The sequence below is a fragment of the Equus przewalskii genome, chromosome 17 (genome assembly GCF_037783145.1).
Source record: "Equus przewalskii isolate Varuska chromosome 17, EquPr2, whole genome shotgun sequence".
Classification (NCBI taxonomy): domain Eukaryota; kingdom Metazoa; phylum Chordata; class Mammalia; order Perissodactyla; family Equidae; genus Equus; species Equus przewalskii.
Genome location: NC_091847.1, coordinates 79,531,205 through 79,545,318, shown reverse-complemented (window position 1 = coordinate 79,545,318; position 14,114 = coordinate 79,531,205). Strand labels below are relative to the sequence as shown.

Genomic DNA, 14,114 nt, shown 5'->3' with positions numbered 1-14,114 from the left:
GGTATATTCTTTCAGGCATATAAAATTTGGTTTCTGGTATACATACAGTTTGTAACTTGATTTAAAATTTTTCATAATGTATTATCAAGTTAGTAATTTTTCACACACAGCATAACTCGCCACAGCTGAGCTCTCTCTCGAAGTCGTTTCCAGTTTAGATCATTAGAAAGTCTTGTAGCTGTACGGTCTCGCAGTAAAATAATTACCATCGTATCTTTAATTTTTCCTTCAAATAGAGTCCTAGAAACAGAATTGCCACTTCCAGGCTTTTGCATTTTTTGAAAAGGTTTCTGAGGTCTTGCCAATTTCCCTCCAGAATTATTTTGTTAGTTTACGCTTCTTTCAGCAGTGTATGAGGACAGTTTCTCTGCAGCTTTACAGCCTTGCAAATTAGATATTATAATTATTATTTTGCCTTTGCAAATTTGATAAAAATTTGCTTTGATTTGCATATCTTACATCAGTATTTCTCAAATTTTTGGCCTTAGAATTCCTTTACTCTCTTAAAAATTATTCAACACGCCATAGAGCTTTTGTGTATGTGAGTTGTATCTATTGATATTTACTGAATTAGAAGTTAAAACTGAGAAATTTTTAAAATGCCAATTCATTTAAAAATAACAGCAAACTCACTACATGTTAACTTGTTCTTTTTATGAAAAATAACTGGTTTCCAAAAACAATGTAATGAGAAGAGCAGCGTTGTTTTACATTGTTTTGCAAATCTTAACATCTGGTTTAGTAAAGGACAGCTAGATTCCTATATCTGCTTCTGCATTGACCGGTCGTGATTTGTAGTTTTGGTTGGTAGATAAAAATATGGCCGTGTCCATTTGTAATTGGAAAAGGGAGGAATATTTTAATAGCTTTTTTCAAATATTTGTGGTTCTTCTTATTTGATTCTACACCACAGCTTGATGAGTGGTAGTTCCTGAAAGATTAGTTGCAGTGTGGACTCTGAAACCACATCAAGGACTTTTGCACACTCTTACATTAAAACTCATTGACCCACCTTGTGCTTTGAGTGGATCTTGTATCCACGCATGCTTTTGTAACATCGTGTATTGGTCATTTGGAAAATGTTGGTTTACTGAGTTTTACAGATGTTCCAAAAGTTGACATATTATATTATACAAAATTTTAAAATCCCATTCATTAATATTACCACCAGTCTCATCAGAGAAGTCTAACCGTTAGGAGGTTGTCATACTCTCAGTGGTGAATGCAAGTTTTCAAAGAAATCAAGCATTCATTGAAAATTCGATTTTTATCATTGGCAACAAATACTGTCCATTGTTTCCTTGAAGTGACGGTTTCATGTGTTCATTTTAGATAAAAGTTAGTGCCAAGTCTCTGAGTCCCCATAACTGTGGTTTGTCAGTCACTCTTTCAAATAAAGACAGTGCTGAATGGAGAAGAGTGGCTAGTTGGGGGTCACCATTAAAATGGGCATGAGAGCGCTCCTCCTCAAGAGACCAGCGCGCCGTCTGCGTACAGCAGAGGCCTTCCTGTGTGTGTCACCCTCCGTCACACGGAGTATCAGAGAATCAGATTTATTAAAATAAACGGGAGACTTATCAAGGACCTTCGTAGAACTGTGTTGGTTTTTGTTCGTATGAGCCCCGTGGCCTGGTCTGAAGCACGTGCCGGGGACGGCAGGCTCCCCTCCAGAGGTCAGCACCGTGGAGGAGGCGGGCACTGTTCTGAGCCCGTGGTGACCTAAGGAGTTCCGGGCGGTCTCAGGCAGCCCTGGGGTCTGTGGCCAGACTGGGAGTGAGAACCGCTAGTGTGCGCTAAGTCTAGTTTGGAGTATTTGTTCATACGCTTTTTTTGGTCATTTGTGTTTCTTATTTGTTTTGGCTTTTCACTATTTTCATCCATTTTTATTGAAGAGTTTCTCTCCTTTATCAATTGTAAGTTTTTATACGCATTTCCTGTTTGCTGCTCTGCTCCCTCCCCTTGGCATTTGCTTTTCAATATCTAGTGTAATGATTTTGCACTTTAGAAGTTAAAGTGTCTTATCTATTCCCTTTTTTTAGGAGTTTTTCCTTTCGGTGCTTTTTTCCCCCTTGTTTGGGCTCTCTTCATTCCAAGAGTATGTCACTGTATCCACCTGTATTTTTGAATCCTTTTTTTTATCATTTACGTTTCAGTCATCTATCTGGAACTCTAGGCATTAGTTGCAGGCAGAGATCTATATTTTTCCCAAATGCCTGCCTCTTATTCCACCATTTACCAATCTCACATGCTAACTTTTTATTTATAACTTGATTTATTTATGGATGTGCTAATTTTTTAGTTTTCGAAACTTGAAATTTAATGTTGTGTTTAGGGCTTGATTTTTCTATCATTTTGAAGAGAATGAAAACTTAAAGTATTGTTTTTTAGTCTTTTTTAAATTCACGCATATTAGGGGCCCAGGTTTTCAAGACAAGGCTTATTTTGGAGAAACCAGAAATTGTAATGCACTGTTATAACCAAGCATACTCTGTGTTCGTGTCAGCAAAAATACTTAAAGAAAAATACAGTCTTGTAATTAGCTTTTACAGTCCTGTCCGGGCTGGTTGTCTCAGTTAGTTACATTAAAACTAGTGATAATGAAGCCAGGATCAAAGGTTTTCTCTAGTGGACAGTTAATGTCAGTGCAGGAGAAGCACTTCCATCTTAGTTCCTTTCTTGACTTTTTCAGAGAAAGTATAGGTGTCTTAGTAGAAATTATTATTACTTCTACAGAAAGAATAAAAGATAACTCACATTCTGACTTTTAAAGGTGTCTTAAGTGACACTTTGTTTCAAAGACCTCACCTGATGCAACTGTGATCACTAAATTGTTTGTACTTTTTTTTTTAAACAAATTACTGATTAGTTTAGTTGAGAGGAAGTAACTTCTTGTTCAGGTGACCTGACGTTTTAGATAGTCATCTTGCAATTAGATTTGAGGTTTCTTTATGCCAGTGGCAATGCGTTATTTAATTTTAAGCATTTGTAATTTGCATTTCAATTAACCTTTTATTTCCCCATTTGGCACATGTAAACTCATTTAAATTATGGAAGAAATCTGTGAAGTCCTTTTTAACATAACTGAGTCTAATGAAGATGCTCTTGATTTTTGAGGGTCTCTAGAAGGAAGGCATAGGATACTAGTTATCAAGGTATCTGGTTAAAGTTTTCTAGTGGAGTGAGTGAATTAAAGTGATGTAGTCCCATACACCGTTGTACTTTAGGCTGTGCAACATTAGTGTTTATCAAGACCTCTTCAAGACGGAAAACTTTTTGAAAAGGTAAAACCTTTATGTTGGAAGCTAACAATTATCTAATCATTAAAAGTAATAGCATTTAACAAAATAAAGTTAAGCATTGTGCATCCTATATTTCTCTGCTTTTCCCTCTAAATTTGTTTTTCAAAATGGAATGCAAAATGTGGCAGCTATTGCTTAAAAGAATTAAAGGAAACCCCAAGCCACATAGAAAGAAATAGAGCTTTGCGAAGCCCCCTTTCCTCTCCCTGGGGTGGGCAGGAGCCGGGGCTGGCCCTTCAGAGGACGCAGGGAGGGAGGCGTGCCTGCCTCCGCAGCTTATCCTCGGCTCGTCCTTCTTGAGTGGAGAGCGGCTCGCTGCACCTTTTCACTGTTTTCTTGCCTGAACGTACTTTAGTCTTCTTCTCCCACCATCTTGAATATGTTTCATGTTTTTCTGACATTATTTTAGTGTATGATGTTTTGATACTTAAGAAAGTCCACCCTTTTTTTCTCACTTGAACTCTAGCTCTTTCCTTGTGTTGTATCTACTCCATTTGTGAAGTGTCCAACGAAAGAAGTTCATCCTTGGAATGTAGCCTGTTTTTTTGTGTGTGTCTGTGAGGAAAACTGGCCCTGAGCTAACGTCTGTTGCCAACCGTCCTCTTTTTGCTTGAGGAAGACTGGCCCTGAGTTAACATCCGTGCCAGTCTTCCTCTACTTTATGTGGGACGCCACCACAGGGTGGTCTGACCAGCGGTGCTAGGTCTGCGCCGGGGAGAGAACCCCAGGCCACCAAAGTGGAGCCCACGAACTTAACCGCTATGCCACCAGGCCAGCCCCTGGAGTACAGCCTTTTTGTTATGATGTCATTATTTTGAACCTAAGTGTATGTCATACATTCATTGTTAATATCTTTGTCAGAAAAGGGATGAAATGCATCAGGAGCATTTATTCACAGTGTGATAGTACTTGGTGTAGGTGGTGGGTTATGTATTTTGGGTAGCTTTTAATCCAAATTTTAAGTAAAAGTAAACTTTTTCTAACTTGCAGTATCCTTGCCTCTTTCCCAGGGTTGGACTGGTCTGAAGAGAGCGGAGAGGAGCTGGAGGCCTCGGAGCAGGCCTCGCCCTACCAGGTTGCATGGTCCATCCGAGAAACCCTCAGATATGAAAGACACACGTAGGTCTTCCTTTTTGTTTTTATTCTCAAATTACCACTGTAGTTGATTGATTTTTTTTTCCCCTATATATGCTAACTTTTAAAAATTTCATTGGATCTTGTTTTATTGTAATGGAGGTAAAATAGATACCACCTGGGAAGAAACGTACTGTATTGTTTGGGGAAAGTGACTCTTAATTTTTGATGGTAGATTTGTTTATAATCGAAAGGAACCTTAGAGATGAGCTGATCCCCTGTCCTCATTTTACAGAAGAGGAAACCAAGGCCCAGACAGGTTAAGGACTTTGCCTGTGGTCCCACTGTCTGACTCCTCCATATCTTCTTTGGCCCTCGTGCCACAGCAGCTGGGAATAGTGTTTTTTACTTCATCTCTGTCTTCTGCAAGACTGACCCATTCTTTAATATTTCTAATGTGCTAAAATGCTTTTCAACATAATCTCATTAGAGGTTCTTGGTACCCTTCTCATCAGAAAGCTGTCAATTAATGCACAGCCCCTCAGTGGTAGTGAGAACGCTGGTCCTCTTCCGGGGTCTGCCTTAGCGTCGCAGGGGTTCACTTGGTGCCGTGGGATGCTACCGAGGTAGAGCCTTGTCTATAGGGCCAGAAGATGGCTCAGACTCAGCTAATTGTTTTTTGTCTTTTTTTTTTAAAGATTTTATTTTTTTCCTTTTTCTCCCCAAAGCCCCCCGGTTCATAGTTGTATATTCTTCGTTGTGGGTCCTTCTAGTTGTGGCATGTAGGACGCTGCCTCAGCGTGGTTTGATGAGCAGTGCCATGTCCACGCCCAGGATTCGAACCAATGAAACACTGGGCCACCTGCAGCGGAGCGCGCGAACTTAACCACTCGGCCACGGGGCCAGCCCCCTCAGCTAATTGTTTTTTTAAAAAGTATTGTGGTTTGAAGAGGTGTTCAGCAAGATAGAGGGGAGACCAGCTTTCTGCCCCAGCCCGACTCCTAGAGCTTCACAGTATCATTGTATGCACATACATTCTAGGGTCTGGGTTGTGAATTTATAGGTTTAAAAATGTGATTTGTTAGTACACCCGGAGATGATTAAGCCTAGGGAACTGATTCACTAGAGACTAATATATAAACCAAAATGCCAGTTTACAGTAAGAAATGTGATCATTAAGCAGTACAGATGTTCACTAAGCAAAGCTACATGGGAAGCAGATTACAATCAGAAGCTCATTTGGGCACGAAATTAGAGCAAGGAGAGCAGTTGGGTTTATCAATGGCCAGTGTCATTGAACTATAGAAGCCTGCTGTCTCCTCCATTTCCACTTGTGGGATTTATCTGCCACACAGTCGTCCCTGCCTCCTTGTCTCCTAGATAGTATTGGAGAATGCTGTACTTTCTCTCTCTGAGATTCCATTTTATATGTCATTCATGACTGGTTTTTTTTTTACCATTAACATATTCTTTCTTTTGGATAGAAATAAATTGAGCTTAAGCTTTCTTAGTTACAGATACTATCAATCATGCTTCCTAAGGTTGATATTCATATCAGCTTAACTTGGGATATTTTGGATTAATTTTACAAACTGCTGTAAATGAGCTAACACATGTCAATGCTCAGCACAATACCTGGTATGTGGGAAATGGTTGATGAATGGTAGTTGTGATTCCTATTTTAATTCTCAAGGTGACCTGAATGTCAGCGTTGGGAGTATTTGCTCTTGATTAGGAGCAATGTATATTTCATTTCTGCCTTCTATTCTTGCAGAGTTTTCAGAATATTTCTTTGGTTGTTTTAGACTTGTGACATTGTCCTTTTTCTTATGTCTGTAACATTTTGCTCTTTTGGCCAATTTTGCTAACTTGCTTCCTCTTTTACTTACCTTGATACTCTGCTTTCCTGGCTCTTTTCCTTCAGTGTATTTTTCTCCCTTTTACAAGCAAAATGCTGTGATGACATGGGGGTGCATATATCTTGTTGAGTTAGTGTTTTCACTTTCTTCAGGTAAATACAGAAGTGGAATTGCTGGATCGTATGGTAGTTCTATTTTTAATCTTTTGAGGAACCTCCATACTGCTTTCCATAGTGGTTACACCAATTTACATTCCCACCAACAGAGCACAAGAGTTCTCTTTTGTCCACATCTTCACCAACACTTGTTATTTCTTGTGTTTTTGATCATGGCCATTCTAACAGGTGTGCGGTGACATCTCACTGTTGTTTTGATTTGTGTTTCCCTCACGATTAATGATGTTGAGCATCTTTTCACGTGTTTGTTGGCCATCTGTATGTCTCTTTGGAAAAATCTTCTGCCCATTTTTCAATTGGATTGTTTGTTTTTTTGCTATTGAGTTGGATGAGTTATTTCACTTTTTACTTCACTCATTTTGTAGTTCTGTCGTTAAATGCAGAAACATTTAAGATTGTTCTGTTCTCTTGATGAAGTGGTCCTTTTATCATGATAAAGTGACCCTCTTTTTTTTTTTATTGAGTTAACGATAGGTTACAATCTTGTGAAATTTCAGTTGTGCATTAATGTTTGTCAGTCGTGTTGTAGGTGCACCACTTCACCCTTTGTGCCCACCCCCCACCCCGCCTTTCCCCTGGTATCCACTAAACTGTTCTTAGTCCATAATTTTAAATTCCTCATATGAGTGGAGTCATACACAGATTATCCTTCTCTCGCTGGCTTATTTAAAGTGACCCTCTTTATCCCAGTAATAGTGTTTGCTCTCAGATCTACTTTATAGGATATTAATATAGCCACTCCAGCTTTCTTTTGATTATTGTTAACTTGGTATCTTTTTTCAATCCTTTTACTTTTAACCTGTTTAAAGTGTGATTCTTGTTGGCAGCATTTTATATACTTTTTTATCTACTCTGACAATCTCTGCTTTTTATTTGGAGTATTTAGACCACTTAAATTTAGTGTGATTATTGATATTATTGGGTTTAAATTCAACATCTTTTGTTTGTTCCATCTGTTTTTTTTGCCTGTTTTTCTTTTTTGATTATTTTCCATGATTCTGTTTTCTCTTCTTTCTTGGCTTACTGGCTATACTGCTTTGCTTTACTTTTTTTTTTTTTTTTTAAAGATTTTATTTTTCCTTTTTCTCCCCAAAGCCCCCCGGTACATAGTTGTATATTTCTAGTTGTGGGTCCTTCTAGTTGTGGCATGTGGGATGCCACCTGAGCATGGCTTGTCGAGTCGTGCCATGTCTGCACCCAGGATTCGAACTGGTGAAACCCTGGGCCACCAAAGCAGAGTGCACAAAATTAACCTCTCGGCCTTGGGGTCAGCCCCTGAATTTTGTTTGTTTAAAGATTTTATTTTTCCTTTTTCTCCCCAAAACCCCCCAGTACATAGTTGTGTATTTTTAGTTGTGGGTCCTTCTAGTTGTGGCATGTGGGATGCTGCTTCAGCATGGCCTGATGAGCGGTGCCATGTCTGCACCCAGGATGCAAACCAGCGACACCCGGGCTGCCAAAGCCGAGTGCACGAACTTAACCACTCTGCCACGGGGCCAGCCCCTGCTTTACTTTTATGGTGGCTGCTCTAGGGTTTACAGTACACATACTTACTTGCCCCAGTCTACCTTCTAGAATTGTTATACCATTCTCTGAAGAAGAACCATGTGGCAGTACAATTCCAATTCCCCTTTTCCATGCTTTGTACTTTTGTTGTCATACATTTTACTTCTAGATGTTATCATCCCTCAATACATCGTTGTTGTTTTTAAGCAGTCAGTTATCTTTTAAGAGAATTTTAAAAATAAGAAAAAAATAGTCTTTCATGTTTATCCACATATTTACAATTTCTAGAGCTCTTTATTGTTTGAGTAGTTCCAGATTTCCATCTGATATCATTTTCTTCTGTTAAAATGGTTTTCTTTAACATTTCTTTTTTTTTTAAGATTTTATTTTAACTTTTTTTCTCCCCAAAGGTCCCGGTACATAGTTGAGTATTTTTAGTTGAGGGTCTTTCTAGTTGTGGCATGTGGGATGCCGCCCCAGCATGGCTTGACGAGCGGTGCGATGTTCACGCCCAGGATTCGAACCTGTGACACCCTGGGCTGTTGAAGTGGAGTGCGTGAACTTAACCCCTCGGCCACGGGCCAGCCCCTCTTCAACATTTCTTGTACTGCAGGTCTTCTGGTGATGAATTCTTCCAGCTTTTATATATCTAAAAGAGGTTTTTATTTTGCCTTCATTTCTTTTTTAGTTTATTTTATATTGAAGTATAGTTGACTAGGCCTTCATTTTTTTAAAGATATTTTTGCTGGCCTAAAATTCTAGGTTGGCAGTTTTTATTTCAGTTCTTAAAGATGTTGTTCACACGTCTTGCATTATTTCCAGTGAGAAGTCAGCTGTCATTCATGTTTTTGTCATTCACATCTTTGGTCCAATGAATATTATGTATCTTTTTTCTCTCACTTTCAAGATTTTTCTCTTTATCGATAGTTTTAAACAGATTTTTTTTTTTTTAAAGATTGGCACCTGAGCTAACATCTGTTACCAATCTTCTTTGTTTTTTTCCTTCTTCTACCCAAAGTCCCCCAGTGCATAGTTGTATATTCCAGTTGTAGGTCCTTCCAGCTCTGCTGTGTGGGATGCTCCTCAGCATGGCCTGATGAGCGGTGCCATGTCTGTGTCCAGGATCCGACCCGGAAAAACCCTGGGCCACAGATGTGGAGCGTATGAACTCAGCCAGTCGGCCACGGGGCCGGCCCCAGTTTTAAAAAGTTTGATGGAGTTAGTTTTCTTTATTTTCTTGTGCTTGGGGTTCCTTGACTTTTTTGCATCTGTACATGTATAGCTTTCACCAAATTTGGACCAATTTTGGCCAAGTTTTCTTCAATTACTTTTCTTCCCACTTGTATTTGAGAGATTCTAGTTACACTTAATTAGGTTGCTTGAAATTATCCCATAGTTTACAGATGTTCTGTTCATTTTCCTTTTAGTCTATTTTTTCCCTCTCTGTTTCAATTTGGAAAGTTTCTGTTGCTGTCTTCAGGTTCATTAATCTTCTCTTTTGTGGTACCTAATAAGTCATTAATCCCACCTTGTACACTTTTCGTATTAGACATTGTGTTTTTCATCTCTGGAGGTTTGTTTAGGGTCTTCTTAATATCTTCCACGTCTCTCCTTCAGCTGATCATGATGTACTCTGCCTTCTTGAATATATGGAATGTTCTTCTTGAATATAGTTATAATAAATCAACTTCTTGAATATAGTTATAATTGTTTTTTGGTGCCTGGTTTACTAATTCTATCATCTGTATCATTTCTGGGGTTGGTTCTGTTGATTGATTTTTGTCTTACTTACGTGTGCTGTTTTCCTGTTTCTTTGAATGCCTGAGGATATTTATTAGATAGCAGACATTGTTAATTTTACCTATTTGATCTGGATTTTTTTGTCTTCCTTTAATTATGTGTGAGCATTTTTGGGGGATGTAGTTATGCTACTTACAAACAGCTCTCGAGGCCGGCTCTCTAAACTTGATTCACTGGGTCCACAGCAGCCATAGTTTAGGGCTGGTGTTCCCTGACTCTGAGGCAGTAGGCTTGGGTAGCAGTCCCCCGGAGCCCTCCTGTTCCAGGCTCCCCACTGAGACAGTGCCCTTCCAGCAGTCCCCCGGAGCCCTCCTGTTCCAGGCTCCCCACTGAGACAGTGCCCTTCCAGCAGTCCCCCGGAGCCCTCCTGTTCCAGGCTCCCCACTGAGACAGTGCCCTTCCAGCAGTCCCCCGGAGCCCTCCTGTTCCAGGCTCCCCACTGAGACAGTGCCCTTCCAGCAGTCCCCCGGAGCCCTCCTGTTCCAGGCTCCCCACTGAGACAGTGCCCTTCCAGCAGTCCCCCGGAGCCCTCCTGTTCCAGGCTCCCCACTGAGACAGTGCCCTTCCAGCAGTCCTCCAGAGCCCTCCTGTTCCAGGCTCCCCACTCTGGGCGGTGGGAACATGCTCACCCTGGCTGTGTGAGCTGCACGGACTGGTTGGCCCACTATCTTCTGGTGTGTTCCCAGCTCAGCTGTGTGCACTCCCACGTGCACTGTGCACTGGCCGGTGCTCAGGTGAAGACTCGAGGGGCCCTCTGCAGTCTTTCAGAGCTCTTTCTGTGTCGCCGCCCTCTTCCCCAGTGCTCTGTCCTGCTAGTTCTAGCATTTCTCGGTGAGTTAGCTGTGGGTCGCATGCCAAATAAATATCATTGTGTCTGAAATTTAATTGTGATGTGTGGACTGGAGAGCAGATTTGTGTGTTTAGTATGTAAGTTAATGTTGAAGTTAAGAAATGAATTCGAATTCTTTAAATGAATTGAGGACTGAGAGGAGAAAGAGGAAAGAATAGAAATGACAAGAATGTGATGGGAGAAAGCCAGGAAGTAGAAAGTTTCAAGATGAAAGGAGAAGAAAAATAAATGGATTTTTTGCATAACAGATGTCTAGCAAGATAGTGTTGTGAAGTATTTGTTGCGTGTTTCTACATTAATTAACCCAGATTGGATGTTTCTCTTTTGTTAGACACTGCGAGATTCAATTTGTTTATATGTTGCCCTCTGCTCATTAGTATTTTCCTGTTGTCATATTGTGCTTATTAAGCTTGGTGTCAAGTTTATGCTGGCCTTATTAAATGAGGAGAATATTCCCTCTTTTTCTGACATCTGGAGTATTTTGTGTGACTGGAATTACTTTTCCTGAGAATATTGATAGAGCTCATGGTCAGACTGTTTGGGCGAGGAGTTTTCTGTGTGTGTGTTTGAGTGATTCACTTTTAGTTAATGCATATAGCACTCTTCAGGTATTCTGTTTCTTCTTGGGTCATTTTTTTAAGAATAGTTTACAAGAATTTGGTTTTTTTTATTAAGATTTAAAGTGTTTTGGCCTGAAATTTTTCATTATCTATTTTCTCCTTAATTTCTGTTATCTGGAGTTATACTTGCTTTCCATTCCTAATATTATTACTTTGTCTTTTTTCTTATTGGCTTGATCAGTCTTACCCCAGGTTTGCTATTTTATTGGTGTTTTCGCAGAACCAGCTTTTGATTTTTCTTTTTTTCTTTTCTTTTTTTAAAAGAGCTATCCACCCTAGAAGTCTTTTTTAAATTATTTATTATTTTTATTTATTTATTTTTTCTTCTCCCCAAAGCTCCCTAGTACATAGTCATGTATTCCAGTTGTAAGTCCTTCTAGTTGTGGCCTGTGGGACGCCGCCTCAGTGTGGCGTGACGAGCGGTGCCATGTCCACGCCCAGGACTGGAACCGGTGGAACCCTCGGCTGCTTAAGTGGAGCGGGCAAACTTAACCACTCGGCCACAGGGCCGGCTTTTGATTTTTCTTCATCCTTCTCCACCGTATGTTTGTCTTCTATTTCATTGATTTCTGCTTCTGTCCTTATTTTATCTTCTACTTTGTGTTTTTTCTGCTGTTTTTCTGACTTAAGTAGTTAGATGTGGATTTCTTTTTATTTGTCCTCTTTCGTATTTGTTGAGCTCCTTGAATCTGTAGACTAGTATCCTTCTCTTGTTCTAGAAGATTCTCAGCCATTATCTCATGAAATAGTGCCTTTACCGCATTGTCTTGCTCTTCTTCTAAAAATCCAGTTAGACACGTGGTACACCTTTTCACTCTATTCATCCATCTCTTTCATATTTGTTTCCTTGCCTCTTTGTACTGTGTTGTACATAATTTCCTTAAGTCTTTCTTACATCTGTGTGTAAAATCTCCTGTTAGATCTGTATGTTGAATTTTAAATTTTAGTTATTATAATTTCCATTTCCAAAATTTCTCTTTAGTTCTTGTTCAAATCAACTTGCTGTTTATCCATATTCTTAAGCCTGTCTTTTATTTCTTGAAACATCTTACACATGCTCATTTTGTATTCTATGTCTGATTGTTCTAATATCTGAAATTAGCTATTTCTTGTTTCTACCAGCCCTTACTCTGGGTGCCTTGTTTCCTTTTGTGTTTTGTGGATATTTAAAAAAATTTTTTATATATTAAAGTTTTGAGGAAAATTATCCATGAGGATTTTTTTTTTTGAACCCTGGGATGAAAGTGGATTCTTCCAGAGAGGATTTATATTTGCTTCTCTAAGGCACTTAGAAACACTACTACTCTATTTTTTTTTAAGTGGTAAAATATGCATAACGTAAAATTACCATTTTAATCATTTTTGAGTGTACAGTCCACTGGCATTAAGGATAGTCACATTGTTGTGCAACTATCCCCTCTGTCAGTCTCCAAAACTTTTACATCTTAAACTAAAACTCTGTACCCATTAAACAAAGGCTCGCCATGTCTCACTCCCCCCAGCCCCTGGAACTACCATTTACTTTCTGTCTCTATGAATTTAACTACTTTAGGTACCTCAGAGCCAGCCTGGGGGTCTAGTGGTTAAGATTCGGTGCTCTCACTGCCACTGCCCAGGTTCATTTAGTCGGGGAACCACACCACCTGTCTGTTGGTTGTCACACTGTGGCGGCTGCATGTTGCTGTGATGCTGAAAGCTATGCCACCACGATTTCAGCTACCAGCAGGGTCACCCATGGTGGACAGGTTTCAGTGGAGCTTCCAGACTAAGAGACTAGGAGGAAGGACCTGGTCACTTACTTCGAAAAAAACTGGCCATGAAAACCCTATGAATAGCAGTGGAACTTTGTCTGATAGAGCACCGGAGGGTGAGAAGATGGCGCAAAAAGACCACTTTGCTGTACACAGGTCACTAGGAGTCGGAATCCACTCGCCACATGGGGTCCCTCATATAAGTGGAATTAGACAATAATTATCCTTTTCTGTCTGGCTTATTTCACTTAGTATAACATCTTTGAGACTCATCCATGTTGTAGCATGTGGCTCTTGAGATGGCGTTGTGGTTTTTGTCATTATTCTGTTAATGTGTTCTGTTACCTTGCTTGATTTTCCTGTGTTGAATCCAGCTTGCATTTCTAGGACAGATCCCATTGGTCGTGGTGTATAATCTTTCTTTATTTGCTGCTGGATTTCGTTTGTATTTTGTTGAGAAGTTTGCATCTATATTCATAAGAGATATTGGTCTGTAGTTTTTCTTCCTTGTGATGTCTGTCTGATTTGGGTACTGGGGTTATACTAGCCTGATAGAATGAGTTGGGAAGTGTTCTCTCTTCATTTTTTGGAAGAATTTGTGAAGGATTGGTGGTAATTCTTCCTTAAACATTTGGTATAATTCACCAGTGAAGCCATCTGGTCCTGGGGCTTTTCTTTGTGGGAAGTTTTTTGATTACTAATTCAATCTCTTTACTTGTTATATGTTTACTCAGAATTCGATTTTTTCTTGAGTGAGATTCAGAAGCTTGTGTCTATCTAGGAACTTGTCCATTTCACCTTTGTTATCTAATCTATTGGCAGGCAACTTTTATAATAATCCCTTCTAATCCTTTTTGTTTCTTTAAGATAGGTAGTAATGTCCCCTCTTTCATTCCTAATTTTGGTAATTTGAGTCTTCTTTTTTTTTGGTTAGTTGGACTTAAAGCGTTGTCAGTTCTGTTGATTGTTTCATTAACTTTTCTCTATTATAGTTTTCCTATTCTTTTTTCATTTATTTTTTCCCTAATCTTTATTATTTCCTTCCTTCTACTTGTTTTGGGTTTAGTTTTCTCTTTAGTTTCTTAAGATGGAATATTGGTTATTGATTTGGCATCTTTCTTTTTTAAAAACAGGCTATTACCACTATAAATTTCTCTTCTGAGATTCATTGTGAGATAA

General features: G+C 39.4%; 1 protein-coding gene across 6 annotated transcripts in view; it reads left to right on the top strand.

Moving 5' to 3' along the window:
* Nucleotides 1-14,114, top strand: part of INO80D (INO80 complex subunit D) — a 70,694-nt gene that overhangs the window by 22,586 nt on the left and 33,994 nt on the right. For all 6 annotated transcript variants that reach the window (XM_070580874.1, XM_070580871.1, XM_070580872.1 and 3 more), the window contains one exon: nt 4,310-4,418. In XM_070580874.1, the coding sequence (XP_070436975.1) occupies nt 4,310-4,418 (109 nt within the window). The remainder of the gene's footprint in view (nt 1-4,309; nt 4,419-14,114) is intronic.